A 27906-nucleotide genomic window follows, 5' to 3' on the forward strand; every position below is an offset into this window, starting at 1 on the left:
TGAGTGAGAGGAAAGAAGAAGAAAATAAATAAATAAATAGAATAATATGGAATACTGGCTTTTAGGACTGTTCAAAAATATCCCTTTGATGGGACACATTTATTTTCAACTTTCCCTCACACTCACTAGCAAAAAATATAAAACTATATATTTTTAAAGTCTACTATAATAAAACTACTTAACACTCACCTAATAAATAAATAAATACATTTAAATTAAAAGGTGACAGCTGCTACCTTAAGCATCATTAAAAAAAAAAAACTCGTACCGGCAGGGATTGTAGGTGGGGGGAGTGAATGTACAGCGCTCTCTCCCACCTTCAATACCACGACTGAGGTGCCCTTGAGCAAGGCACCGAACCCCAACTGCTCCCCGGGCGCCGCAGCATAAATGGCTGCCCACTGCTCCGGGTGTGTGTTCACGGTGTGTGTGTGTTCACTGCTGTGTGTGTGCACTTTGGATGGGTAAATGCAGAGCACTAATTCCGAGTATGGAATTATGTTGTCTTGGCAACACTTAAACATACTTGGCAACACGTCACGTCACTTCACTTCACTTCACATTTTGGAGAGCATCACATACGTAAACAACGTATATACGCGGATACGTTGTTTACGCTTTGATATGAACGTAAACAACAAACAATGACAAATTGTTGAATCGAGTCATTACTTTTGTTTTCTTTGCGCACAAAAAGTATTCTCGTATAGCTTTGTAAAATTACGGTTGAACCACTGATGTCATGTGGATTATTTTAACGATCTCCTTGCTACGTTTCTGAGCCTTGATCGTGTAAGGATCCTTGCTGTCTATGAGAGAGTCAATTCATCAAAAATATCTTCATTTGTGTTCCGAAGATGAACGGAGGTCTTACAAGTTTGGAACGACATGAGGGAGAGTAATTAATGACAGCATTTTCATTTTTGGGTGAACTATCCCTTTAAGTACTTTTACAAGCAAGTACCTCTTAAGTACAAATCTGTCTTCTTTACAACATTCACTTAATATTTGACCAGCAGTATCTGCACTTTCACTCAACTAACAGTTGTGTACTTTGTTCACCTCCGCCATGATACCATTAGCTCAAAAAAAAAAAATCTAAATAGCACCCAAAAAGTTAGTTTCGCTACTTAGACTTTCATTCAGTGCTCACAGCCATTAAGAAATCTCTACAGTCTAATTTCTTTAAAACCTCTTTATTCAAAAGGTTACTCTAAATACTGACATGTCAAAGGCCCTACCATAAAAACCATTCAACTGAAAAGAGCAGTGACAACATTGTGGAAAAACAAACTAAAAATGTAAAGAGGCAGGCCAGGCTACAGGATAAAGACACGTTTAGATGTTAGTGAAGCTCACGGTTATGTTAACGGAAGGACAAAATCCTTAATTCTGTCACAGTAGGATTACATCAAAAAAAAACACACACAAGAACATTGAATGTTGTTTAACTACAAACACTCTTAACACGACTCGAGAGATTGCATAAAAGAGGGATGGAAATCAGCCAACAACACAGTGTACAGTGAGAGGATCAACAGAAGCTGTACCTACCGTCTTTCATAAGTGCTGCAGTGATTTATGACTTAAACACCACATTCAAATCAGATTAACATTCATCATTTTGTTTCAAGTGTAACTAGGTTTTCAAATTTCCAGAACACACACCTCACTGATATCATGGCCATATTCAGCTAATTATCGGCACGATATATTCTCTACCCATAAACACAGGATAATGAACTGCTAAAGAAAACACCTTAAGCGAAATGAACAGGCGAACTAATTGTTAAAAGGGAAAACATAAATGGGGCTGCTCAGAACCCTGCCTATTCATCTCTTTAAAAAAGTCAAACAGTATGCAACATTCAACAAAAAATGTTTTCGACCAGTAGTATGCGACACTGTTGTCACATGACCTTATACAGTTACATGAGTGCCGTACAGTTCTCATATCGCAAAATAATGGTAAATTCCATTTTGCGTAAAAAAAACAAAAAAAGAGAGTTCCATTTCATTCTAGAATTCAGTTAGAATGCAATGCATTGTGGGATAAAGCAATGGCATCACAATGTGCACTGTAGTGTACTGCACAGAAAACTATGCATACTCGTAGTAGTGTGCTATTCAGAAAATAGCCTGGGACAGTTTACACCGCTCACACTTCCTGAGATAACAGAACTACAGGGGAAACTAATAAGAACTATGATGGGGCTAAAACGAGCCTTTAGCTGGGGAGTATTTTAAAATTGCTTTAAACGGTCCAATAAATCATGCAAACATTTCTTCCACAAGAAAAAAATGAACCTTTTCAACCAAGAATATTAAAACCGTCAGAAACAATGTATCTATTGCAAGAAGCATAATTTAAGCAAGCAGAAATGTATCTTAAAATGCAAGCATATGCGGGCTAAATAATTTCTTGCATTATATAACACTGTCAAATTATTGGTAGTTGTAATTCACTTTGTATACATTTTGCTTTGTATTGTGGATCATTTGTGATGTGTAAAACCGTTTTGTTGATCCAGTAAGCATTTTGACAAGAAAACAAGCAACTTACACAATTTAATCAGACTAAATCAAAGGAAACACAGATATCAAGCATATTTAAGGTGCCCAGAGAGTCAGTTTAGAAAACCACTGATATTCAGTTTGACAATGTTATACCAAACAATAGTTTGATAACCATTTCATGCCTGAAAGAGAGTAATGCATCACTAGCATGATAAATAAAGCGAACTTTAAAAGTGCACTCAGTAAGTTTACTTTAACTGTTAAAGGCAGAGTTAAACGATATTAAAGGAATAGTTCACCGGACCTGTATGACTTTAACTTTTCTGTCCACACAATGGAAGTCAATGGTAACCAAAACTGTGGCTACCGACATTCTTCAAAATATCTTCTTTTGTGCTTCACAAATTTAGATGTTAGTGAAGCTCACGGTTATGTTAACGGAAGGACAAAATCCTTAATTCTGTCACAGTAGGATTACATCCAAAAAAAACACACACAAGAACATTGAATGTTGTTTAACTACAAACACTCTTAACACGACTCGAGAGATTGCATAAAAGAGGGATGGAAATCAGCCAACAACACAGTGTACAGTGAGAGGATCAACAGAAGCTGTACCTACCGTCTTTCATAAGTGCTGCAGTGATTTATGACTTAAACACCACATTCAAATCAGATTAACATTCATCATTTAGTTTCAAGTGTAACTAGGTTTTCAAATTTCCAGAACACACACCTCACTGATATCATGGCCATATTCAGCTAATTATCGGCACGATATATTCTCTACCCATAAACACAGGATAATGAACTGCTAAAGAAAACACCTTAAGCGAAATGAACAGGCGAACTAATTGTTAAAAGGGAAAACATAAATGGGGCTGCTCAGAACCCTGCCTATTCATCTCTTTAAAAAAGTCAAACAGTATGCAACATTCAACAAAAAATGTTTTCGACCAGTAGTATGCGACACTGTTGTCACATGACCTTATACAGTTACATGAGTGCCGTACAGTTCTCATATCGCAAAATAATGGTAAATTCCATTTTGCGTAAAAAAAACAAAAAAAGAGAGTTCCATTTCATTCTAGAATTCAGTTAGAATGCAATGCATTGTGGGATAAAGCAATGGCATCACAATGTGCACTGTAGTGTACTGCACAGAAAACTATGCATACTCGTAGTAGTGTGCTATTCAGAAAATAGCCTGGGACAGTTTACACCGCTCACACTTCCTGAGATAACAGAACTACAGGGGAAACTAATAAGAACTATGATGGGGCTAAAACGAGCCTTTAGCTGGGGAGTATTTTAAAATTGCTTTAAACGGTCCAATAAATCATGCAAACATTTCTTCCACAAGAAAAAAATGAACCTTTTCAACCAAGAATATTAAAACCGTCAGAAACAATGTATCTATTGCAAGAAGCATAATTTAAGCAAGCAGAAATGTATCTTAAAATGCAAGCATATGCGGGCTAAATAATTTCTTGCATTATATAACACTGTCAAATTATTGGTAGTTGTAATTCACTTTGTATACATTTTGCTTTGTATTGTGGATCATTTGTGATGTGTAAAACCGTTTTGTTGATCCAGTAAGCATTTTGACAAGAAAACAAGCAACTTACACAATTTAATCAGACTAAATCAAAGGAAACACAGATATCAAGCATATTTAAGGTGCCCAGAGAGTCAGTTTAGAAAACCACTGATATTCAGTTTGACAATGTTATACCAAACAATAGTTTGATAACCATTTCATGCCTGAAAGAGAGTAATGCATCACTAGCATGATAAATAAAGCGAACTTTAAAAGTGCACTCAGTAAGTTTACTTTAACTGTTAAAGGCAGAGTTAAACGATATTAAAGGAATAGTTCACCGGACCTGTATGACTTTAACTTTTCTGTCCACACAATGGAAGTCAATGGTAACCAAAACTGTGGCTACCGACATTCTTCAAAATATCTTCTTTTGTGCTTCACAAAAGTCAGAGAGTCGAAATTTGGGTGAACTACCCCTTTAAGACTAAGCGCGCATTAATGACATTTTACAATATTTGGAATAGTTATATTTCAAGTTTTATGAAGGCATAACTTTGCACGGTCCTGTTATGATGTTTTAATGGGGTCAGAATTGTTGCGCATTTCCAAATAAATAGTTTAGAACTCACAAATAAATATAAAAAAAGTTTCACAAAAAATAAACCAATGCACAAATAAATAGAATGCTATGCACAAATATATGTTAGGAGTCTCAAAAAACAAATATATGACGGTTTATTTGTGAATTTATTTCATTCCTTTTTAATCCATATTTTTTTCATCCTTTTTGGAGATTGGCTTACTGCTGCTTAATGGAAAAGAGCTTTGAAAATGTGCCTTGAGCGCTGCGAACGTGCTTGGTGCTTCTTTTATTGCTATTAGTAACTTGGTTGGGTTGCAAGACCCAGCTGGTCATGTGATCTCAGCATTGCGGCACCCATAAGTGGGTGACCCGCTCAACGCAGAATTAAATAACTTGACTGGCATGACTGCAATCTGCATCAGTCATTCTCCAAAAGTCCTATTCGATTCTTTTTCCTTATGACTATACATTTGTAAACCAGGGAAAACATTACTGAGTGCACCCTTAATATTTCTTCAATTGTTTCATATCTACGGATTATTAACACTTTTTTTTTGTGTTTAGCAGCCAAATGAAATTGCTTGCATGCCCTTCAGTTTAACTGACAGGCAAGCAGGCAGGTAGAGAGATAAATAGAGGTATTTTAAGCTATATTAAGTACGGTTCATTTTATAAGGGTATTTACCTTCACAAGCGCATCACACAGCAAAAACAAACAAAAAAAAACTAACGGCAGTACCACACAAAAACGTTATTGCTCCAAAGGTTTGTGCAGAACACAGGAACTGTCACTGGGTTTCCTGGCACTGAAAAAATGGGTGCCGTTCTTCAAACGAAAAAAGAAGTTCCATTGACACATGCAGTCCCGATCTATGACCACCAGGTGTGTGTGTGTGTGTGTGTGTGTGTGTGTTTGGACCATGTACTGATTGATGATCAAGTCAGAAGAAAGAGGACTTCTCTGCTGAAAGTGCTGGAAAAGAGGGGTGGCGAAAAGGGGAGAAGAGAGGTGTTGGGTTATTTTAAAAAAAGATCAGGGGCTTTTTTCTTCTACCTTGTACCCAGGGACAGATTTGTGTTGGATGGTGCGAGGAGTGCCATCTTTGCTCTTGACTTTGGATTGAATTGCGCTGTCTTGGCTGTCTCCATCCGAAGTGTTTCCTGATGAACTGTCCTGAAAGTAAACATGACATAAAAATTAATTTAATACACTTCCTATTATCTGCGAGTTGTAATGTTATTTATAATCAGGGGTGCACATAAGTTTTTCAGCCGGGGTCTGCTGGAGATTTGGTTTGCTCCTCCCAGTGAACATAGTGTGACCCATTAAATATAACTATAAAAAAATTATATTAATAAAAGTAGGGCTGTCAAACGAATAATCGTGATTAATCGCATCCAGAATAAAAGTTTTTGTGTACATAATATCTGTGTGTGTACTGTGTAAATTTATTATGTATATATTCACAAGCGCATCACACAGCAAAAACAAACAAAAAAAAACTAACGGCAGTACCACACAAAAACGTTATTGCTCCAAAGGTTTGTGCAGAACACAGGAACTGTCACTGGGTTTCCTGGCACTGAAAAAATGGGTGCCGTTCTTCAAACGAAAAAAGAAGTTCCATTGACACATGCAGTCCCGATCTATGACCACCAGGTGTGTGTGTGTGTGTGTGTGTGTGTGTGTTTGGACCATGTACTGATTGATGATCAAGTCAGAAGAAAGAGGACTTCTCTGCTGAAAGTGCTGGAAAAGAGGGGTGGCGAAAAGGGGAGAAGAGAGGTGTTGGGTTATTTTAAAAAAAGATCAGGGGCTTTTTTCTTCTACCTTGTACCCAGGGACAGATTTGTGTTGGATGGTGCGAGGAGTGCCATCTTTGCTCTTGACTTTGGATTGAATTGCGCTGTCTTGGCTGTCTCCATCCGAAGTGTTTCCTGATGAACTGTCCTGAAAGTAAACATGACATAAAAATTAATTTAATACACTTCCTATTATCTGCGAGTTGTAATGTTATTTATAATCAGGGGTGCACATAAGTTTTTCAGCCGGGGTCTGCTGGAGATTTGGTTTGCTCCTCCCAGTGAACATAGTGTGACCCATTAAATATAACTATAAAAAAATTATATTAATAATAGTAGGGCTGTCAAACGAATAATCGTGATTAATCGCATCCAGAATAAAAGTTTTTGTGTACATAATATCTGTGTGTGTACTGTGTAAATTTATTATGTATATATAAATACACACACATGCATGCATATATTTAAGAAAAATATGTTAATATATGAAATATATTTATACATATATAATATAAATTATATGAATAAATATACACATGTAAATATTTTCAAACTATATACTGTATATGTGTGTATTTATATATGCATAATAAATATACACAGTACACACATACATTATGTAAACAAAAACTTGTATTTTGGATGTGATTAATCGCAAATAATCGTTTGACAGCACTAAATAATAACGATACAAAAATGATTGCAGCTATTTATTGTTTTTTTTTAAATAAAATAGTTACAAAATAATAAAATGTGATAATACTATTATATTTAGGGAGTAAAAATTGAGTATTAAATTAAAATACAATTATTTTATAGTAAGCTTAAAAAAATAAATGCTAATATTTACTTTTTTTTTTTTTTTTAAATATGAATTTTCATAATTTTCACTTTTACAACTTGAAATCAGCAAGCTTTTATTTTGGTGGGTTGCCAGCAAATATATGCGCTGCCGGGTTTTGCCCAGTGTTGCCAACTTAGCAATTTTGCTGCTAGATTTAGCAACTTTTCAGACTACCCTAGCAACATTTTCTTCAAAAAGCACCTAGCAACAAATTTAGCAATTTTTACAATTTATTTGGCAACTTTTAGCAACTGTGACTCAAATGATAAAAAGGCACTCATTTTACTCTGAATTACACAAAAAAGAGGAAATTGTCTAGCAGTACACATATCGCGTAAATAAAGTTGCTAGTTAATAATAATTGTTCATTTATGATAACACCTTGTTATTATGTACCATGTATTACGTAGTGCATGTTAAGTTTAGGTATGGGGTGGATTAAGTGATCTAAAATATGGTCATGCAGAATAAAGCATTTAATTTGTGCTTTATAAGTACTAATAAATAGCTAATATGAATGCCAATAAGCAACTAGTTAATAGTGAGAATCTGTCCTTAAAATAAAGTGTTATCAACAGTTTTAATAGTTTTAGCTAACACTAATAATGCATGTCCCAGCCTACATTGTTTCTCTTTAAATATCACTTCGGATTTTGGAAATGATTACGAAAGCAGAAGGTACTGTAAACGTTGTTTTGGGGTCACTTTATAGCGAACGAAATTAAAACGGACCCCATGTACTTTCTTAATACACTTTCCTTGTCATTCATGCATGTTATTCCAACAACTAAATAAATAGATTAAAAATAAATTCAATTTTGCCCCCACTGAATATCGTGTTTCAATTGGAAACATGCCAGATTGCATAAAAAAAACAACAATAATAAAATAAATCAAATCAATATTCAACTCGATTGCTTTTGAGGCAATAAATTGCATTTGATATCTTTAAAGCAAACACCTGGCTTTACAGTTGTCCAAATGTAAAAGAGTGAAAAAAATAAACTGTGAAGTTTTATCAACTTACTGAGGAACCTTTATTTTTTTTGCCGTCTTCTTTACCATCCTCACCATCATCAGAATCACCATCACTGTCCGGGGCAGGCAGCTCTGGGTCCAGTGGAGGCTCGTATAGAGCGGTGTTCAAAGGCAAGTAGCGGAGCTCATTTGGAGAGTACCTACAAATGTGGATGGGCAAGAACAACCCAGTCAGAGTGCTGAACGAATTCAAGGCGTTCGTCGTTCTCAAGTACACTGGTGGCTACAGTAAATCATAAACCGGTAAATCAGAAGCTCAGCAGGAAATTCACCTTTTGTAGTACTCTTGGAACTGGCCAGGAATGAGGGCAACTGGGTATGGACCGGTCTTGGTCCTCTCTGGAGGGAGGACTTTGTATCTTCCTTGAGGTACTTGAATAATCTACAGGTAAAAGAGAAAATGCAAACAAGCAATGAGACCTAGAAAAAAAAAAAGAGCATGTTTTCAAAATTGTGCCAACATGAAATATAGTGCTAACAGACTCATTGCTAGGGTGTTGCCAGGCTATTGTTAGGAAGGTCCCTGGGTTTTCTGGGTGGTTTTCTATGCATTTTACACACCTCAGTACACAATCAGATTATTAGATGAAAGAATATGAGCATATCCTACATGTGTTTGAAGGTCAAAATAAGCCCTCCTCTCCTCCATCCGCTCTCGGTTGAAATTACTGTTGAATTCAGCAGCTTTTTTCGCTGCTTTCTTTATGTACTCGGGCACTTTACTGGCTTCAACTTTTTGAGGATTCTGTTGCTGCATTTGCTAGAAAGAAAACAGTCAGTTCATTAGCACTCACAGACTTTTAGCAAAGAACAACCAGTATTTATCATTATCCCTGCATATAAGGATATACCAGACTTTCCTTAAAGAAATCACTGAAGCATTTGTTTTATAAAAAAAATAAAAAATACTCAGCCTATTCAGATTATTACATCAATATTGTTTTCAAACATTATCAACATTTTATGTTAATTTATTCCTGTGATGCAAAGTTGATTTTAACCATCATCACTCCAGTCTTCAGTGTCACATGATCCTTCAGAAATCACTCTAATAAACTGATTTGCTGCTCAATAAACATTTATTATTATTATTATCATCATCAATTTTGAAAACATCTGTGCTGTTTAATATTTTATGCAAACTGTGGTATTGTTTTCAGGACTCTTTGAGAAAGTTGTAAAAAGCATTTTTAACAGCCTTTACCGTACAGTCACTTCTGATCAATTTAATGCATCTTTGCTGAATAAAAGTATTAATTAACCCCTTAACCGTCACCCCCCATTTTTTTTTTTAAATAGGCATGAAAGTGCACTATCCAAACTTAAATTGTTGTAATTTATGAACACTTTGGAATACTTTTGGTCTCTTTTTAGAGAAAAAAAATCAGCAGATTATTGCAAAAGTGGAATCATTTAAAAAAATTAAAGTATCAAAAAGTTTAAATTTACTGTAAAGAAAATGCACTATACTAATTTTATTTTATATATAATAAATATTTTACATAGCAGGTTTTACTCTGAAATTGGTATAAAATTAAAGCCTCGTATCTAAATCAGTTATGTTCCAAATTTGAAGTTGATATGAAAAATATTGAGGTTCCTGTGAGATTTTATTTAGGGCGTTATACCACAAACAAATGCCATCCAAACTCCATTTAATTATTTTAATGCATTTTTCGGTCACAAATGTCTAGATTTCTCTGTCGATATTACTTCTATCTCAAAATCAGAATCCTGAGACTCAGACCTTTCCAATGATATGTTTTTTGTCAAGATTATAAAAAGTTTTGATTGTAAAAGACCGTAATGCATTTTGTAATGTGTGTAGCGTCTGGAACACTCCAACACACAATATATATTTTGTTAGCTAGATTTCACAAATACTTTGTAACACCCCAGGACGCTGAACAAGACCCTGGTTTCATGGTAACCCGTTATATATAATAAATATTTTACATAGCAGGTTTTACTCTGAAATTGGTATAAAATTAAAGCCTCGTATCTAAATCAGTTATGTTCCAAATTTGAAGTTGATATGAAAAATATTGAGGTTCCTGTGAGATTTTATTTAGGGCGTTATACCACAAACAAATGCCATCCAAACTCCATTTAATTATTTTAATGCATTTTTCGGTCACAAATGTCTAGATTTCTCTGTCGATATTACTTCTATCTCAAAATCAGAATCCTGAGACTCAGACCTTTCCAATGATATGTTTTTTGTCAAGATTATAAAAAGTTTTGATTGTCACTTGACACCGCCCACTAAGGGGGAGGAGACCACCACAAGATTGTAAAGTACCATTTCCATGGTAACGCAATGTCCGATTTCTATATGGTTTTCACAGGATGAATCTTGGGCTTCTTTATGATGATTACTAAAAGATTTGATCGAGAAAAAGGACAACAACAAAAAAAAGAGCGCCAAGAGTCCCATATAAGATTAATATACACATTCTATAATAAATAAAAGAGTGTGTGTTACTCACCGCACTAAGAGTGCTCACAGAGTATTCCTTAGTGATCCGCTGGCGCTCTCGCTCCTGGAGTATGACAGAGTACTCTGCATGTTTGGCTGGATACTCCTTAATCATCAAATCAATGACTTCATCACTGCGCAGAGCAGTGAGACCTGGGGAGAAGAGAGGAACTTTGCTATAGGGATCTTGCATTTAGTCTTAGGCTGATACACTCAACTTCTTATTACAACTAGTACAATAAATCAAGCTACAGAAATGCCAAGTGGAGCAAATTATGAATTAAACCACTGTGTTGGAAAAGTGAACTATTTGAGTTTGTATACAGACACGCCATCGCATATTTTCAGGGTAAGAATTACAAGTTTTCAATTTTACAAAGTTATTATTAATTATTTTTTATACATTCAAGATATAAAAGACACAGAACTGAGAAAAACTGAATTCTTACCCAAAGTACACTGTGTTTCCGTAATGACATTTTGCTCTCTCAGATAAAGTTTTTCTTTGTGAGACAGGTCTCTTCTTTCCAAATCTGGTATGAAGTTGAGAAGAAAAAAAAAGTACAATACAAAAATTCATCTCTGTCATTAGTAACTGAATCTGTAGAATATAACCACTATTTGACAAATAACGTGAAAACCTCTCAATTCAGTTTTCCCTGCAGACAGTTAAGGCGCTTATTATTGTTCATACCTGGATATTTCCGCTTGAATGACGTGACTCCCAGATACTCGCTCACTTGTTCTTGTAACATATAATACTCCCCGGTGTCATCCGGAGGCCACTTGTATTCCGTCAGATTCTCCGCAGGAAAGTATGTTGGTCTGTAATGAAACAGAACGGCTCTATACACAGTAAAAGTTTCAATGTGTCAGAGTAAAGAGTGAAAAACAGTTTTGGCCAGCCAATAAAGCCATCAACAGAGGCCAGTTGCATAAACTTAGCCACCATGTTAAGATTGTGTCTAAAGAAGTAGTTTGACCAACAAGCAGTTACCAAGAGGAAACCAGTCTTACCTTTTCAATACAAATAAGACCAATCTACTTTTTTATAACTGACTTTTAAAAGTTATGACAAGTCTTTAAGAAAAATAATTAGATGACTAACTTTTTAAGACTAGTCTAAACGGTTTATGCAGCCGGCCCCAGATGACAGGTGAGGATTCATAGAAATACTAGAAGCTACATGAGTGAAAAATGATGGTTCGAGGAAAAACAGCTACATAATTCCTTGTCATGGGAAAGGAATATTTATAATAAATAATAGAAATTAATATATGAAACAAACCAACAAACACATAAGAAAGACTGGTAAGAAATATTTTGAGATAAATTGCACTTGTAAAAATTGCAAAAATAAAAAAGCACTGGTCAGTTTTGGGATTTTGGTGTCGTTTAGACTAGTGGGAAGAAAATATTCCAAATCACTTTTAAGTGTTTCTTTTATTCCACTTTATTATTTATTCATTGCACTTTCCCTTGCAGTTTTCCCTTTAGTTTGTACAATTTTATTTTTCCCTTTTCATGCTGACAGTATTTTCAGATTTATGAAGTGATAAATATAGACATACAAAATCCACTCTGCAAAAAACTACGCAAATTAGAGCATATATATATATATATATATATAAGGGCTGTGCAATATATCGAAATATCGCAAATGTACATATCGCAATATGCATATCGCTACAGCTTGCAATATTTGGGGCCATGAACAAAAGAAAGTGAAAATCACTCACTGCTCTTACCTAAATAACTTTTGTAGCTTAAATACGAATCAGTGCATATTGAATTCAAAGAGTAAATACTAAGCAATGTTTTACTTTTCCTTTTTATTATTCAGTTCCTAAACTCATGTTAAAATTAAATTTGTATGTAATGCTCAAGTAAAACACTACCGTTCACTTTCAGAAGTTGTTGTAGTAGGGGTGCTTTCTTATTAGAATCAGAAGTTTATTATCACGATTATATATATATTTATATATATTAGTGAAGTGATAAAAATAGACATACAAAAAAATTTGACTATATATATATATGGATAATACCTCATTTGCATATAGCCAAGTAATCTGGGGTAGTATGTTGATATCTACTAGTTTGTTTTTCCCCTAGGCGTCTTCCCTTAAAAGGAATTTCCAGATCAGCATGGCACAATAGAGAGAGTAAGAGTGTGTGTAATGAGCTCTCACCCCAGCTCATGGCTGGACGTGTCACAGCTCCTGGAGCTGTCCCCTGACCCCATCCTGCGTCTCTTGGGGGCTTGACTGCCATCACTGGAGTTCTCCTCAATGTCATCCTGTTTGGAGAGTCAGAAACATGATTCCGATAAGGATTTTTCAATCTGGATTGAGTGATATTATGTTCAGAAGGGCTACCTTGGTCTGAAGCCCATACAATCATACTATGAGGCCTTGAAAAGTACCAATGACTGTCTAACAACAGCTAGGAAGACAGCTGGGTTCCGTTCATATGCATTCATTTGTTTTAAAAGCATCATTTCTCTGAGCATCGTCTGTTCATCTATGTCTTTAGCTCCATCGGCTAGCAGGCTAATAGTAAATAAACAAAGACGACTGTTGCTCACATTCGCGCTGTTATAGACGCAGTTGACATAGACGCAGATACAATGCTATAACTGTTGTCTGTGCAACAAGATGAAACCCTGAGCAGCCACAAACCTTCACAGACTGCGTCCCAGGAGTCGCGGGATTGCTATCGCACGGTCTCGGTGAAAGAACCGCTGCCATGTTGATGTTCTGCTGCGGAAAGAGCGTCACAGTCCGACCGGAAACTAAGAACGCGAGGAAGCGTTCCGACCACAACACACACAGCCCTGTGAATCACACACTGTAATCATATATACATTTAAAGATTTTATATTGAAAACAAGATTTCATTTTTAATCACTTTCTTGTTTATATTTGATGTACTTTTAATTGGAACAATTTATACTTAAATTATAGGAACTATTTGTTGTGTGTTTGAATAATTCATTGAAGAGACATAACTATTTATTAATTTATTAATCAATTATTTATTAAGGATTTTTTTTCTTTCATTGAAGTTTTTTTTTAATAAATGTTGTTTGCACTCCCATTTCCTTATGTCATTTGTTAATGTCTTTTAAAGTGAAACAATGAATGTCTGGTAATGTCTTCTTGTGTCTTCTACTTAAAGCCATGGAGCATCCTGATGAATTATTTAAGATTAATATTATTATTTAATATCTTACATTTACATTTAGTCATTTAGCAGATGCTTTTATCCAAAGCAACTTACAAATGAAGACAATGGAAGCAATCAAAATCAACAAAAGAGCAACAATATGCAAGTGCTATGACAAGTGTCAGTTTGCCCAACGCAGTAAACGTAGCAAGGAATTATATATATATATATATACACATACACACACACACACACAATTGGTGGCTGATTAAATATTTTTTTTTTCCCCACTGTACATACATGCGCACACACACACACACACACACATATATACATACACACACACACACACACACACACACACACACACACACACACATATATATATATACACACACACACACACACACACACATATATATATACATACACACACACATATATATATAAAGAAAATAAATAGATAGAATAGAAAAAGAATAGAGAGAAAGTTAGTGTTAGAAGCCTTTTTTTAAAGAAAACAAGCAGAAAACAAAAGAAAGCAAATAGAGTCTTAAAGAGTAAAACAAATAGATAAAATAGAATTAGAATAGGGAGTGATGGAGTTAGAGGGTCAAATAAAGATTCAACCAATTCAAGAAATTCACAAATATTTTGAATTTTTTTGTATTTTTCTACTGTACCTATAGATTAGAAGTTACAAATTATTGAAACTATTGATTGATGACAAAATATTATAGAAAATAATCGACAGATTAAGGGAAATGTGTTTACTGCAGTGAAGTCTCCATGACTGACTCCCTAACTGTCCAATCGCAGACCGCATGGAAGTCTTATCAGCCAATCAGAACGCGGGAGGCGGGGCTTGTGAAACAACGGGCTGATCCGCTTTCGCGAGCGTCTCTGTCTGGATCAGGAAGTGAATCCTGCTACTGCTGAGTGAGTGCTTGAAGCACTGTGTTCAGAAAGCTGCGTTTGACGGCCCCGGGGCTTTGAAAGATGGACAGCCAAGGAAGAAAGGTGGTGGTTTGTGATAACGGAACAGGGGTACGTCCGCAACTCTAACACCTGACATATTTATTTCTGGTGAGGCAGACAGACCACTAACAGGAAGTCACGAACGCTTAGCGCATCTGTAAGGAATGTCTGACAGCTGCCCTCATATTCTTCTCTACTGAGATCTCTGTCTTACCCGACTCTAAAGTGATTTATGTTCTATATTTATCCTGTTTAAAAATCAGCGTTTACTTATTCCACAGACTGCATTAGACGCTAACAGCATGCACAGTTCCTGCTAAATGTGGCTTGGTTTGGTTATATTATCCTGATATATCGCGATATGATAATATAAATACAGTGGCACAAGTAAATATTTCGTTTATGGGTCGGTTGCATGAGCATACACCGAGTTGCAAGTTCTGCAGCTAGCAGGGTCTTGGCTTGCTCCAGTCATTCAGCTACCAAAATAGACTATTAAAATGAATTTTGCGTCGCTATGGTTACAGTTGATCTATGAATGCTGCCTGTTGTGAAATCATCCACTTGCTTTGATAACGCTTTGCATATATTGCAAGCACCGGGTGGTGTTACTTCGAGTGTAAATCGAGTTTCATCTTTGTAGATGAGAAGAGTAAGTCATTATGCATTCTTCTTCTTCTTGTTAGTTTTATGGCGGATTGCAACCATGACATATCAGGTGCATACCGCCACCTACTGTATCGGAGTATGCAGCATGGATTATATCTCAGTGAATGCACTTTACATTATATATATATATAAATATTATAGCACTACTATCTAAATCCTATAATATACCCCTGTATCCTTCAGATATTCCACAACAGCATCCTGTGCATCTTTAACCCCTTCTCTCCTGTTGTTCCCAAAACACCCTCAAGGCTCCATTTTCTTCCTGTCTGGCTTATCTTTTGGTTTAATCGAATCCTCTCTTCCCTATACTTCCTACAATGTAACAATATATGTTCTGCATCTTCTGTGATTTTACATTCCATACATTCATCTGATTGACTTTTACCTAACAAAAACAATGTTTTATTTAACCCTGTGTGGTCAAACCTCAGCCTGGTTAGAACTGACTCCTCCCTTCTATTCCTTCCATTCACACCCCGTGCGTTGATAAATTTCGGTATACTATAATATTTCCTTCCACTATTATCCATGTCCCATCTGTCCTGCCATTTCACGTCATGTTTGGCTAGTGGGTGACCTGGGCAGGTTTTTAACTCTGGAATCTGGAAATAATTGTGGCTCAGGAATATTAGTGTGTTTTTAGTAAATAGCAGCATTTTTTAGGTCAGGACAGCCAATGAAGCAGAGAGCCTTGAGTCAGGCTCAGAAGGAAGTGATGTCACCTGTTAAAACCACAGCTTGCTCAGAGAAAGCATCTCTACTTTGTCCGATGACCAATAAATGAGCCTGAAAGCCTTCAGACCATTTTTGGAATATGCTGAGGGATATGAGAAACAATTTATTGAGTTTAATGCAAACGAGTATTTGTTGGGGATGATTGATTCATAGAGCAAGCTGTCATTGAAGGATGAAACCAGTCTGTTCTGAATATTTTGCTTGGCTACGGCTCTAGCTTTGGATGGAGAATTACCGTTAAACATCTTAAACAATATAGTATGTTCTCAATAAGTCAGTTGTTTAGTTGTAGTTTAACAGATCAATCGCTTCATTACGTTCACATTGATTTGTTGTTGCAAGTCTGGTGAGCCTGAATTAAGTCAAGAAACGAATTAAAAACACATTTATAAAAATGTGCAGACCTCTAAATGAACTATAGAATGCCACAGAAATGAGACCTAAAACACGGAAATTCGTTGTAGGCCTGAAATAAGGTGTGTGGTTAACACAAGCCCAAGATATTTTCACATTTTATACTACAGCATAAAATTAATCAGTAGTGCCCCACTTATTTGTTATTTTTATTTTATTATTAGTATTATTTTTTTTACCACACTTAAACTTATAAGTGTCTTAAAACCCTTACCCTTACCTTAAAGTGTCTTACAGAGTAGGGCTGCACGATAAATCGAAATGGAATCGAGATCGCGATTCGACAGAAGCTGTGATTGTCATGCGTATCTTTCAGTGAAGCACGGTTCTGTGATCAGCAGTAAATCTCCATCCGGAGGCCAGAGGGCGCTCTCTTGCTGAAGCTCCAAATACAGCTGAATAAACAGAAGATTCAACTGCTTTCATTGATTCAACGTGACTAATAAACACACGACTACGGCAATATACGGTTTATCGGAGTTCTTATTATTATAATTTTCATTCAAATAAAGTATATTTATAATGCAATGCCTTTATCACTGCTTAGAATACTATGAAATATGTTGCATGCCTTATTCTGTGTAAGAAGTCACCATCATCTCACAGAAGGATTTATTTCAAACACTCTACTGATGTTATGAAGTGAGTTCGGAGTAGGGCTGCACGATAAATCGCATTTTTTGCGTAACTTGTCAGTGAACTACGGCTATGTGTAGTAAATGCTGCTCCATCTGAAAGCACGTGATGATGGTTTCCTGCTGATTACAGAACAGGCTTTACCAACAAAATGCGCATGACAATCGCATTCGATTAATCGTGCAGCCCTACTACAGAGGCTGTTGGTGACATTAAACTTCATCACGCTGAGCAGGAAAACTCATCGACTCATTATTTTGCTTTACAAACGTATTGTGTTTATACTCATGCTCTTGCGGTCTACCTCAAACTTTCCACCGTTTAGATTGGAAATAAAGAGTTGTCAGAAACTTTGTGGCGGTGGTGATACTGAAGTCATGCGACCATCGTATATTTCCTTTTAGCCTATGATTTGAGCTTTTTTACATCTGCCAATTGCATTTAGACTTAATAAAAGTTGTGTTCATTCGTGAAGATTATCATGAGGAACAATACAGATGCACTGGTCGACCGGCAAATAATAGGAGCTGGATGTTTTATTTTGGCCGATATCTGTTCCGAACTTGCACACAAACTGCATTGCAATCATTTACTAAAATGCCATTCGTGTGGAAATATTATGGAATCTGTAAACAGGACAATAACAGAGGCCAGACACTGGACACAAGTGAAGCAGGAGAGAATAGACGCTCATGCTAAATGTGTGCAGCGTCTTTGTTTGGATTGTGATTAAAATGCAGTGGTTACCTCTAATTTAAGTGGCTACATATATTTTATTGTTTATGGCCAGTTCGACCTTAAAAGAGCAAATAATCAACAAATAGATTTGCTTAAACAATGGCAATCGTATATTAGAATCAGCCCAATTGCTTGTAAAAAAAAAAAATCGTCAATCAGAATCAGCCTTGAAAAATTATGACCTGTGCACAAAATATGTAAGAATAATAAACATTTGTTGGAGGTTATTTATACATAAATCTGTGAAAAATCGGATAAAAATCTATTATGATTTTTCTTAAAGGAAACCAGGGTGATGCTAACTTCTCTATTTGATTATTTTATATCTTTATAGCCTAACCCATTTGTGTATTATCGCATTCTTATTAAAAACTTGTACATATGAGGAAATGTTAAAATGGTGATTTCCAGGCATTGAAAAGTCATGTTAATTAACTAAATCTTACAGGGTTATTGAAAAGTTCCCCTCCCCCCAAATAAGGCGTTTTTCTAATTATGCTCATCTATAAAATATTTAATAGACTGCTATTTGTGAGTGCAATCTAATTGATACTTTTATCTGGTAATCATAAACACTTGTAAAAGTCAAAGAATTTTTTTTTATCAAAAGGTGTGGGAACCCTATTAATAAATACATCATAACCTCTGCACCAGCGAACCATAACAATGGCCAATTATCAACATGGAGTCAAAAATTAAGTTTTGTTTTGCTGTCTTGTTGGCTCTCCTGTTTAAAGAATTAGAGGATGATGAACACAGTATTACTTTACACATTACTTTTCTCTCTCTCTCCCTCTCAATCATTTAGTTTGTCAAGTGTGGCTATGCCGGATCCAACTTCCCAGAGCACATCTTCCCAGCACTGGTGGGCAGGCCCATCATCCGCTCCACAGCTAAAGTGGGCAACATTGAGATTAAGGTGAGCTCCGCACTCAACCTCGACTTTCTGGCCGCTCAGATGATCCATTTGGAGTTTGTTGTGGCCTTTTCTGAATACTACTCTGTCTATTGATGGGTTATCAAAGTTAATTTGTGAAACATATTTAGCTTAGTTGTTTTAAAGTAAGCCTTCATTCTCTCCTGTTTTAACTTTTTTTATACTTACATTCTTTCCTTGTTCTTCACATGAAGTAGAATAACAAAAAAATGGTAAGTGCAGCCTGACGTGTGTTTTGTTTAACACTGATCGCCTGCTGAGGAGAGTGTGTTGCACCATTCAGGTGTTCATGATTTGATTTCTTTTATTTTGTGGAGTATCTCATTCCTTATAACCAGGACTGGGTGATATAGCCAAAACAATATAATATACAGTATACACAATATTCAATATAGACATACAATTCTATTTATGCATTTGCTCTAAAATGGCTTAAAGGGGTCATATGATGCTTTTTTAAAGATCATTATTTTGTGTATTTGGTGTAACAGAATATGTTGACATGCTTTAATGTTCAAAAAACACATTATTTTTCAAATACTGTACATTATTGTAGGTCCTCTATGCCCCGCCTCTCTCAAACGCTTCCAAGGAGATTTATTTATGTGTGTATTTATTTATTTATGCATCATACAATAACAAACACACAGCAAGAGTTACTTAAATATATTTTTATAAAAAAATTTGAATATCTAAAATGCCATGGATAAACAAAACATTTTGAATTGGTTCACTAAAACTAACAGTTTGAGTTAATTTGGACAGAATCAATCTACAAACCCGATTCCAAAAAAGTTGGGACACTGTACAAATTGTGAATAAAAACAGAATGCAATGATGTGGAAGTTTCAAATTTCAATATTTTATTCAGAATACAACATAGATGACATATCAAATGTTTAAACTGAGAAAATGTATCATTTTAAGGGAAAAATAAGTTGATTTTAAATTTCATGGCATCAACACATCTCAAAAAAGTTGGGACAAGGCCATGTTTACCACTGTGTGGCATCCCCTCTTCTTTTTATAACAGTCTGCAAACGTCTGGGGACTGAGGAGACAAGTTGCTCAAGTTTAGGAATAGGAATGTTGTCCCATTCTTGTCTAATACAGGCTTCTAGTTGCTCAGCTGTCTTAAGTCTTCTTTGTCGCATCTTCCTATTTATGATGCGCCAAATGTTTTCTATGGGTGAAAGATCTGGACTGCAGGCTGGCCATTTCAGTACCCGGAACCTTCTTCTACACAGCCATGATGTTGTAATTGATGCAGTATGTGGTCTGGCATTGTCATGTTGGAAAATGCAAGGTCTTCCCTGAAAGAGACGACATCTGGATGGGAGCATATGTTGTTCTAGAACTTGGATATACCTTTCAGCATTGATGGTGCCTTTCCAGATGTGTAAGCTGCACGCACTCATGCAACCCCATACCATCAGACATGCAGGCTTCTGAACTGAGCACTGATAACAACTTGGGTTGTCCTTGTCCTCTTTAGTCCGGATGACATGGCGTCCCAGTTTTCCAAAAAGAACTTAAAATTTTGATTCGTCTGACCACAGAACAGTTTTCCACTTTGCCACAGTCCATTTTAAATGAGCCTTGGCCCAGAGAAAACACCTGCGCTTCTGGATCATATTTAGATATGGCTTCTTTTTTGACCTATAGAGTTTTAGCCGGCAACGGCGAATGGCACGGTGGATTGTGTTCACCGACAATGTTTTCTGGAAGTATTCCTGAGCCCATGTTGTGATTTCCATTACAGTAGCATTCCTGTATGTGATGCAGTGCCGTCTAAGGGCCCGAAGATCACGGGCATCCAGTATGGTTTTCCGGCCTTGACCCTTACGCACAGAGATTGTTCCAGATTCTCTGAATCTTTGGATGATATTATGCACTGTAGATGATGATAACTTCAAACTCTTTGCAATTTTTCTCTGAGAAACTCCTTTCTGATATTGCTCCACAATTTTTCGCCGCAGCATTGGGGGAATTGGTGATCCTCTGCCCATCTTGACTTCTGAGAGACACTGCCACTCTGAGAGGCTCTTTTTATACCCAATCATGTTGCCAATTGACCTAATAAGTTGCAAATTGGTCCTCCAGCTGTTCCTTATATGTACATTTAACTTTTCCGGCCTCTTATTGCTAACTGTCCCAACTTTTTTGGAATGTGTAGCGGTCATGAAATCCAAAATGAGCGAATATTTGGCATGACATTTCAAAATGTCTCACTTTCAACATTTGATATGTTACACTCACTCACTATTTAACACTCATTCTCACTCCTTTCTAACGGCCGAGTATTGTATGCGCTTATCGCCAGCAGTAATAGCTACTCTACAGAGCCCTCGTTAGCTGCCTTGCCTTGTCTGTTTTCTCGGTTTCTGATCTTTGCCTGTTTTGGTATTTGTGCACACGTGATAATCTGTACAATTAACATCCGGTTCTTCATTCGGGGCCTTGCTAGTTAGTTATTAGAGGTATTAGCAATAGCATAACTGTTACCAAAGAATAAACTAAAGGCTGAAATACACTACACAACTTTTGCCCCAATTTGTTATCTGTAAACGTGTTTATTCAAAAATACTCTGCAGTTTTGTTGTCTGCTGCTTTAAATGCATGAGCTCTTTAAACGTAGGTGGATTCTGATTGGCTCTTCATTTTGTTATCGTTCATCAACTGGAAAAAAAAGTTATTCAAATTATATCGTTCTTCTGTGTCGCTATTGATATAGTTGTAATATGGATATCCCTATTCTCATGTAATTAGAATGATTATTAAAACTTTATAATTATCGATATACAGCGGGTAAAATAAGTATTGAGCACTTCACCATATTTCTCAGTAAATATATTTCTAAAGGTGCTGTTGACTTGAAATTTTCACCAGATGTCGTTAACAACCCAAGTAATCCATACATACAAAGAAAACAAAACAAATAAGTTCAGAAATTAAGTTCTGTGTAATAAAATGGAATGACACAGAGAAAAAGTATTGAACACATGAAGAAAGGGAGGTGCAAAAAGGCATGAAAAGCCAAGACACCCGCTGAAATCTATCAGTAATTAGAAAGCAATCCTGCCCCTAGTCAGTGGAAATTAATATTAGCTGGTTCAGTCCCAACACCTACAGTACCAGGATGATGAAGATGAAACAAGGGTGGACAATTCAGCAAGACAATGATCCCAAACACAGCCAAGGAAACTCTCAACTGCTTTCAGAGAAAGAAAGTAAAGCTGCTAGAATGGCCCAGCCAATCACCTGACCTGAATCCAATAGAAAATTAGAACGAAAGATCAGAGTTCATAGAAGAGGCCCACAGAACCTTCAAGATTTGAAGACTGTGTGGAAGAATGGGCCAAAATCACACCTGAGCAATGCATGAGACTAGTTTCTCCATACAGGAGGCATCTTGAAGCTGTCATGACCAACAAAGGCTTTTGTACGAAGTATTAAATACATTTCAGTAAGCGTGTTCAATACTTTTCCCCTGGGTCATTCCATTTTATTACAAAGAACTTAATTTCTGAACTTATTTGTTTTGTTTTCTTTGTATGTATGGATTACTTGGGTTGTTACCGACATCTGGTGAAAATTTCATGTCAACGGCACCTTTAGAAATATATTTACTGAGAAAAATGGTGACGCTGTAATTACGGTCTTTATTGTAAATGGGTCTTAAAGTCAATGCTAAAACTGTGAGCAGAGAAGCCTGTGAATGAAAATGACTTAACACGTTGTGCATGGATGCATGCTGGTTCTAGTGAACGAGCGCAGCATCTGTCCATACGCTCATCTCACCCCGGCGGCCATGTTTACTGTGCTCAAGCTCTCCATGAACCTTAACATGAGGCTTCCTCGTGCCTCATACTGTAACTCCGCACAGAATGTGGCAAATCTGGGACGAGAGATTCCCGGTACCGTGCATCTGTTGTGGAAATGCTGATGCTGGGCTGCCACATTGAAATTTTTTTGGTGGATACTGACCTCAGGTTTCGTCATCATGAGGTGAAGTGGTTTTTCTAACCTGTGACCTGTGATTGCTCAGGATCTGATGGTGGGAGACGAAGCGAGTGAGCTGCGCTCAATGCTGGAGGTCAACTATCCCATGGAGAACGGCATCGTCAGGAACTGGGATGACATGAAGCACTTATGGGATTACACCTTCGGTCCGGAGAAGCTCAATATCAACTCGCGCAACTGCAAGATCCTCCTCACAGAACCTCCCATGAACCCAACCAAGAACCGTGAGAAGATCATAGAGGTGTGTAATCAGACCATTCATGTCAATCACTCCAAGGTGCATTTCACCACATAATTCAAATATAAATAAAAAATATATATACTTTACTTTCCATACAGTCAAATAAAGCCTACCCTCCTAAGTTTGTATTATATTGCTATAATGGTGATTTGCACGAGTTTCTTATTACCGTAGTGCAAAATTACCTATTTTAGTGTGAAATCTATCCAGATTCAAAACGTAACTTAAAAGGTAATTTAAGTATCTGATCTGGAAATTAGTATGACACAAGTTTGGCCGAGCCTCCCAATAGTTTGGACAATATACACTACCATTCAAAAGTTTGGGATCAGGAAGATTTTTACTGAGTAGTCTTAAAAATAATCTAGTTACATCCTAGTTTTATTCAACAAGGATGTATTTTGACGTCGTTACAAAACATTTCTGTTTCAAATAATTGCTGTTCTTTTGAACATTCTATTCATCAAAGAATCATGAAAAATCTAAGAATCCTGTATCACGGTTTCCACTCAAATTATTAAGCAGCATAACTGTTTTTAACAATGATATAAATAATAAATGCTTCTTGAGCAGCAAATCAGCATGTTAGAATGATTTCTGAAGGATCATGTAAATGATGCTGAAAATTCAGCTTTGCATCACAGGAATACATTACATTTTATTCAAATAGAAAACGGTTATTTCACAACGTTACTTTTTTCACTCTATTTTTTATCAAATGAATGCAGCCTTGGTAAGCATAAGAGACTTTTTCAAAAACATTTAAAAAATCTTACAGAAACTTTTGAACAGTACTGTATTTTATGTTTTTGTCATTGTCACTTCAGACATGGTGAGGAAAAAGCCTTTTGTCTATTTGTCTATTAACGGTGCATCATAGTGGGTAGAAGTTCATTTTTTTATAACTTGAATGTATGGGGCTTCCAGTTATTTTTAGCTGTACAAAAATAGTCTGTTATGCTGCTTAATGTTGCAAACTGGTATTTGTTATCATATTATATTATTTTAATGTATTATTGTAATCATTACACTGGTTTGTAGCTCAAATAGTTTTACCGTTTACTGCTTCTTTTTAGCTATAGTGGCTGTATGAATGAAGTTTCACACATTCAGAGCAAATCCAACACTTATGCATTGAAACTGGATAAATAGTTTTTTTGACAGTGTTTAAAATAGCTGATATACATACATCTGTGATGAGCAGCAGAACTATTCAGAAAGGAAATTCTTTTTGAACTGGGCTAATAGGGGGTCTGGTGTTATTATAATGATTTTTCTTAATATGTCCCACTGTCCTTTAGGTCATGTTTGAGACATACCAGTTTGCAGGTGTTTACATCGCCATCCAGGCTGTTCTTACACTTTATGCTCAAGGTGAGTTATCCACTGTTTATCCACAAACATTTTATTGTAGCTAGTGTGTCAACTATCAGTGCGTCACTTATTTCAGACGTTGTATCAGTATTTGTGTGTTGTGCTACACCCAGGCCTGTTGACAGGGGTGGTGGTGGATTCAGGCGACGGAGTCACCCATATTTGTCCTGTGTATGAGGGCTTCTCTCTGCCCCATCTTACAAGGAGACTGGACATTGCAGGACGGGACATTACACGCTATCTCATTAAGGTACACAATATTTCAGTTGACATGCTTCAGCATCTTGTTTAAAATAATGTTATTGTTAAGTATCTAATTTAACTTTGTTTTGATTTCCTCATTTGACGCGTGAGACCTCAGATGGCCCACATTACCCTAAATTGCCCTATTTACACATTAAAGCAAACCTTTTGTATTATTCAGTCCATTTTTGTGTTTGAAATTGCAAAATGCAGGGTCTTGGAATGAAATGGGGAAAAAAAAACATGATATAGAGTGGGGGAACTATGATTTTCCTATTGGGTTTTATAATGGGGTTTTTCAATTTATGAGTAAAATAAAGCCTGTGGTTAACTTGACGATACTTTTACGTTTTGTTCTAAAATGTAAATTACACGCATCCATACCCAAAACACACATTTTGAAGCTGTTCGTTTTTGAAAACGTATGTTTTTAATAAGTAACTAGATAAGAATGTTTTGGATGTGAGTGTGTGCTGATTACGTTGTAGAAGAAAATGTAAAAGTATCGTCAAGATATGTTTACCACATAAATTGAAAAGTGTCATTATAAAACCCCATAGGAAAATCTCGAAGGAGCCCGCGGCAAATTACTCTTCCGGTTTCTGACGTCATAGTTCCCCCTCTCAATAGAGATATGCTTTTTAAGAGTTTAAAGGGACTCCCAAAAATGAAAACTCTGTCATTGTTACCTCACCTTTAAGTCATTTCAAACCTGTATGCATTTGTTTCCTCTGTACAACATGAATGAAGATATTTTGAAGAATGTTGGTAACCAAACAATGTATGGACAAAAAATACAATGGAAGTCAATGGGAACCAAAACTATTTGGCTACCATCAATGTCTTCTTTCATGTTCCAAAGTCATATAGGAATTGACTTTTAGAATGCAATGAGTGATAGATGCTGATAGAATTTTCATTTTTGTGTGAACTATCCCTTGTATATAACTTGTATTGAACTTGAGCCCTGCATTTCTAGAATGCTGTGCCCTGTACGAAAAGCTGCAAAAGATGCGATACGCGAATGCAAGAGTGAAACACATCCATCTGTTTATGCAGAAAAACTATAGAAAAGCAGTGTGGTGGAATGAAACCGTGCATTCAGTTTTAAACTCTTGACTTGTCACCTAAGAAGTGTTTACCATACTTTCTGGAAAAAAGTCGCACAGGGTCAAAATTGGATTGTTGAGAAAAAAAACACATATATATGTTGCATCAGTGTGTGTGTATAGGTCCTTGCACACCGAGTCCGAAATTCTCATATGAAATTTTCACATGTTAAAAAATAAATACAACCTCATGTTGTGTCAATCACATTTATAACACTTTCGTCCGTCATAAAAAAAATTGGATCAGGTTCGATTTTCTGCATTTTTGCATCCGTAGCAAGCATTTTGATAGGCAAGAGTGACGAATACGGAAAAAAACCCCCGAAAATAATGCATACAAACATTTCGGTCACATTTTATTACTACATTCAAAAATAATGTTAAATATCGATAAATCAAACTTTACAAACATTATAATCACTATAAACATTATAGTGGCATTCATTATTCACAACATTTATTATAAGCGCCACACCTATAAGCAAATTAGTTTTAAAGCAAAACTGAAACAGCGTTGGGCTAACGTACTACAGTACTAACTCGGCACGAATCCGTACGTTTACATATTCGCGATGTAGCCTAACATTTGGTTGCTAATAGGGATGTAACGATTAACCGCGAGCCGGTTGAAAATCGATTTAAATATGTTACGATTCAAATCGGTTGAGATGCTAAACAAATCGGGATTACTGTCTTTCGATGGTGTTTTTTCTTTTCATCTTGCCTCTTTATAATGCATATTAAAGTTCATAAGTGCAGCGCTGCTTTGTTTACAGCAGAAACCAAGGAAACACTTTAAGCGCCACCTGCTGGCAGCGAGTGAATCTGCGTCTCGTTTGCTGTTTCAGTTTCATGCAGATATTTTTTATGCATAATTTCACAAAACTGAAGTCAAACCATTCTGTTTTTGCTTCAAATTTCGATATTATACAATCTAATTTAGATTAAAAACTGCTCATGTTGCATGTATGCAGCATCTTTGTTTGGATCATGATTAAAATGCAGTGGTTGTCTCTAATATTAAATGGAAAGAGCACAGACAAAGCCTTAGTTTGTTTATATGAAGAGATTTATTTTATTTGTGTTACTTATTTATTTGATTTGGGGCTTGTTTTAAAATAAAAATAAAAAAATTAGTTTTGTTATTTACATTTACATTATCTTAAAATTTTGTTATTTAGCAGACACTTTTATCCAAAGCGACTAACAAATAAGGACAATAGAAGCAATCAAAACCAACAAAAGAGCAATCATTTACAAGTGCTACAGTGGTGTGAAAAAGTGTTGGCCCCCTTCCTGATTTCTTATTTTTTGCATGTTTGTCACACTTTAATGTTTCAGATCATCAAACAAATTTAAATATTAGTAAAAGATAACACAAGTGAACACAACATGTAGTTTTGAAATCAAGGTTTTTATTATTAAGGGAAAACAAAATCCAAAACTACATGGCCCTGTGTGAAAGTGTTTGCCCCCTAAACCTAATAACTGGTTGGGCCACCCTTAGCAGCAACAACTGCAATCAAGCGTTTGCGATAACTTGCAATGAGTCTGTTACAGCGCTGTGGAGGAATTTTGGTCCACTCATCTACGCAGAATTGTTGTAATTCAGCCACATTGGAGGGTTTTCGAGCATGAACCGCCTTTTTAAGGTCATGCCACAGCATCTCAAAAGGATTCAGGTCAGGACTTTGACTAGGCCACTCCAAAGTCTTCATTTTGTTTTTCTTCAGCCATTCAGAGGTGGACTTGCTGGTGTGTTTTAGATCATTGTCCTGCTGCAGAACCCAAGTTCGCTTCAGCTTGAGGTCACGAACAGATGGCCGGA

The 27906-nt window shown here is 36.2% G+C and overlaps 2 protein-coding genes across 3 annotated transcripts in view; one reads left to right on the forward strand and one right to left on the reverse strand.

Moving 5' to 3' along the window:
* Positions 1-2936: 2936 nt before the first annotated feature.
* On the reverse strand, positions 2937-13625 carry LOC107551344 (PHD finger protein 10-like). Its single transcript, XM_016232918.1, has 10 exons — positions 13492-13625; positions 13003-13109; positions 11505-11635; positions 11260-11343; positions 10821-10963; positions 8942-9091; positions 8604-8713; positions 8321-8471; positions 6478-6597; positions 2937-5754 (listed from the first exon to the last, which is right to left on the reverse strand). Exons 1-10 carry the CDS (start codon positions 13558-13560, stop codon positions 5680-5682), a joined length of 1140 nt encoding a protein of 379 aa, XP_016088404.1. The 5' UTR covers positions 13561-13625; the 3' UTR covers positions 2937-5679.
* A 1268-nt stretch (positions 13626-14893) lies between these two features.
* Positions 14894-27906, forward strand: part of LOC107551345 (actin-related protein 2-B) — a 25746-nt gene continuing 12733 nt past the window's right edge. For both annotated transcript variants that reach the window (XR_001604756.1, XM_016232919.1), the window contains exons 1-5: positions 14894-15025; positions 18960-19070; positions 23137-23352; positions 24654-24726; positions 24840-24976. Coding sequence is in view for 1 of the 2 variants with exons in the window: in XM_016232919.1 (XP_016088405.1) it covers positions 14978-15025; positions 18960-19070; positions 23137-23352; positions 24654-24726; positions 24840-24976 (585 nt within the window). In the remaining variant the exon portion in view is untranslated. The remainder of the gene's footprint in view (positions 15026-18959; positions 19071-23136; positions 23353-24653; positions 24727-24839; positions 24977-27906) is intronic.

Source organism: Sinocyclocheilus grahami, unplaced genomic scaffold, assembly GCF_001515645.1.
Source record: "Sinocyclocheilus grahami isolate Dianchi unplaced genomic scaffold, SAMN03320097.WGS_v1.1 scaffold421.1, whole genome shotgun sequence".
Lineage (NCBI taxonomy): Eukaryota > Metazoa > Chordata > Actinopteri > Cypriniformes > Cyprinidae > Sinocyclocheilus > Sinocyclocheilus grahami.

Bases quoted from the DNA above. Each gene is read 5' to 3' on its own strand.
- LOC107551344 (XM_016232918.1), bottom strand. From the start codon at position 13,560: ATGGCAGCGGTTCTTTCACCGAGACCGTGCGATAGCAATCCCGCGACT. The intron at 8,714-8,941 runs GTAGGATATGCT...TTTTACCTGTAG, and splicing joins ATTTTGACCTTCAAACACAT to ATTATTCAAGTACCTCAAGG. The intron at 6,598-8,320 runs GTAAGTTGATAA...GTTTACTTTCAG, and splicing joins AAAAAAATAAAGGTTCCTCA to GACAGTTCATCAGGAAACAC.